This window comes from Buceros rhinoceros, unplaced genomic scaffold (genome assembly GCF_000710305.1).
Source record: "Buceros rhinoceros silvestris isolate BGI_N320 unplaced genomic scaffold, ASM71030v1 scaffold17, whole genome shotgun sequence".
Classification (NCBI taxonomy): domain Eukaryota; kingdom Metazoa; phylum Chordata; class Aves; order Bucerotiformes; family Bucerotidae; genus Buceros; species Buceros rhinoceros.
In genome coordinates this window covers 447-3604 of record NW_010422519.1, presented here as the reverse complement: position 1 = coordinate 3604, position 3158 = coordinate 447, and the positions used below count along the sequence as shown (strand labels likewise).

Below are 3158 nucleotides of genomic sequence, written 5' to 3'. Positions count from 1 at the left end.
GCGTCGTGCCTTGGTTCTGACACACAGGCAAGTCAAAAGCAGGTTTTAGCCTTGAGACGCTGCTCTCATCGTGGTCCAACCACGGGCACAGCACTCAGAGCACGTAGCTGGTCCCATGCACCCCTGCTGAATTCTGACACTGGCCAAGGGCAGTCTGCAGCCCCAAATCTCCCAGCCGTCTCTCATGGAAAGGCACCTGCAGCCCTGCCTGCCTTCCAACAACGTTTTAGTCAGGGCACTGCAAGACATTTCGGTTTTGTGCTGTTCTTTGCTAGCTGTTATTTGCAGCAAATATCCCTGGGCTGGCTTCACACATTACACAGCATGTCACTTTGAGACCTACCAGTCCTCTCTCCTTACAATTCCCCATTGTTACGTGGTGTCTTCCAGCAGCACAGAGTAACTCTAGTGCCAACTCTAGAGCCCTAGCAACTGCAGTCTCTCCAGCCCCACTGCCGGGGCAGGGACCACTGGTGAGGGTGGGGTGGGGCAGAGAACAAAAAAAAGGGGAAAAAAGTGAGACGAGCACACAAACAACTTCACATGTTGGCAATCCCCAGCTGTCACCAGTCAGGGTGTGCCTGTAAGTTGTGTATCAGGCAGATGAGCATGCATAGTTCTCATAGCAGAGCTGCTTAACATCTAAATCAGACAAGCAACCAAAATAACAAAACAAAACGAGAAGAAAAGCTGTAGGCTAATTTGATGCAGGTGCCTGAAGCTGAGCACCAGTTCAGATGGGACTAGTGACTAACTCAGTCACTAGGATGAAAATGCAGAAGCTATCCGTGCTAATAAGCGTACATACTTTTTCTTTTAATGCATTTTTACCCTGTTCTAAGAGCAACATTCTGCCTTACTTTTACATGCGCTAAACTACTTTCCAGTACGTGGTGTGGGAAATGAAGAAAGAGACCATTCGGTCCTCAGTGAATACGGGATGTAGTAGAGTCAAGATTTCACCCTCAGGACTTTTCACCTGTCCCAGCGATCCTTACCCAACACTGTCTTATGAAGCAAACCTGTAACCAGGCAAACACCAACGGGCAGACAAAGATGTTTCCCTGTCCCAGAGGAGAAGGGTCCCTTTTCTTCTTCATGAAGACCCCACCCCACACTTCAGCAACAGGATGGGGAGCTGTCACACCAGTTGTGGGGGTGGGAGGAGAGGGCTGCTGTACGAGTTCATTGAAGGCATACCTCGAAGCTTAGCATAACCCTGGTTACTGCTCATTTGATAGAAGCCCTGGAGCTCATCCTGCTCGTGACTTGCACAAGAAGTGAATCAATGTAAAGAGGTTGCACAGGTTCATTAGAGAGGCAGCCTCTTAACCAGCCTCAACAAACTTTGGTCAAAGGTACAGCGATATTGACAAATACAACTCCCACCGACACTAGTAAGAAAAGTTAACATTTCCCGTCCAAAAAAGTAGACCAAAACAAACTAAAAACTGAAGTTTACCTTCTCTTGAGCTGACTTTACAACACTAACAACTTGTTTAACTTCTAGCTCAAGTGGTTCTGGTGGGTCATCTTCCTCAAATGTAAGCAACTGTGAATCCTAAGAAAGGAGATAAAAAGAAGCACCATTAGATGACAAGCCCTTAGCTTGAAAACAAGTGATAAAAGCGTGAAGTTCCCGAAGGAACCAGAGACAGAATTGCAAATGTACGTGAAAACTTGTATGTATTAACTGCATGACACCTCACTGCATAATAGAGAGTACAGCCTGAAAACCTACACTTAGGACATAACTATGGGCCTAATCACAACTCATCCTTCTCTGCAGCAGAATACCAAGGTACGCAGCACAGTGCAGAGTGAAGCTCACGAGCAGCGATAAAGTTCAGTGAAGCTGCTTTTCTTGAGCAAGGATTATTAGTGCTGTAGTTTTAAAAGGAGTTTTTTGGTTTGGCCTAATAACACAGCTGTACTAGGCTATGCTGAAACTTGGAAAACCCAAATATCATCTGGCAGAGGTGAGGAAAGGAGCCTTCCCCTCCCCACCCCTTCCTCACATGTGATGGCAGACAGTGATAAAAGCTACTTGGTCTTCACACAGAGAGCAAGGAAAAGACAGAGTATACCTGTTTTGGCAGTGAGGTCATACTTTGCGAGGCATCAGCACTCACACTCTCCACCTGCTACCCACACCGAGTGCTCAGCACCTCTTCCCTCGTCACCTGAGGTTGTTTTGCACACAGATATTTCATTAATTGTGGGCTGCTGACATTGTTCTGGGAGCCTGACAAGCAGGAGCAACGCCAAACTGCAGTGCCAGGCAATGAACTCATGGCAAGAGCTGGCTCCAGCTGCTTGCCCGCAAAGGGAGGGCAAAAAGTGGTTTTGGTCTCTGGTCAGGGATGGGAAGCTGACACTTGTTTCTAGTACTTTCAGTTCCTAGCACCTGTACCCAAGCTGTCTGGGCTCTCCTCTTCCACAAGTGCAAGGCAAACCTTTGCTTCTTAGCGTAACCCATGCTTTTCTCAACAGCACTGTGCAATTTGAAAGGGCAGACAAAGTATTTTCTTGCTGCTACCCTGACTTACAGCGATGTCTGGAAAGTGTTAGACTGCTTTCCTTATCTTTCACAGACACGCGTTGCCGTGCTCTTCCTCCCCCCCGCAGCCTGCCCCCTGACACATAAGAAGAAAGCGTGCTGGAGCCACTAGGAAAGGAACCTCCCAGACTAAGGGCGAGGACTGTGCACAAATTCAGAGACCTGGGTACATGCCTCTTCCTAGATAGTTTAGCCTTAGCATTTTCCACTGTCAGGACAAAGGTTGAGGCCTCAGGAGCAGGGAATTAAGTTGCCATGGCCTCACGTAACCTCCCCACATCTTAGAACCGGCCATACCGTAACAAGGTAACGCAAGGGGCAGGATGCCACGCCACTCCCTTTACAAGAAGGGTAGGATGGGATGGGCAGAGGTGCGCCTTTTTGTGGATCTTACCTGACCTGGGCTAAAAGCAAACTGACCCAAACCTGAGCATCCAGTGGCTTTCTAGAGGACACCAGCCCTCAGCACTCACAAGACGGGAGCACGGCTAAGACAACACGAAGGAGGCCATCTCCGGGAGTTATTTGCTGAAGGACTGGCCGCAGGCCCTGTGCCGGCGCCCAGGCCAGGAAGTTTCCATTGTTTCCTCCTCTTCGC

The 3158-nt window shown here is 48.7% G+C and overlaps 1 protein-coding gene across 1 annotated transcript in view; it reads right to left on the bottom strand.

The window, feature by feature from the left end:
• Positions 1 to 3158, bottom strand: part of C2CD2 (C2 calcium-dependent domain containing 2) — a gene marked incomplete at its 5' end in the record, with an annotated part of 38426 nt that overhangs the window by 35001 nt on the left and 267 nt on the right. The window contains one exon of the mRNA XM_010140042.1: positions 1463 to 1561. Coding sequence (XP_010138344.1) covers positions 1463 to 1561 — 99 coding nt within the window. The remainder of the gene's footprint in view (positions 1 to 1462; positions 1562 to 3158) is intronic.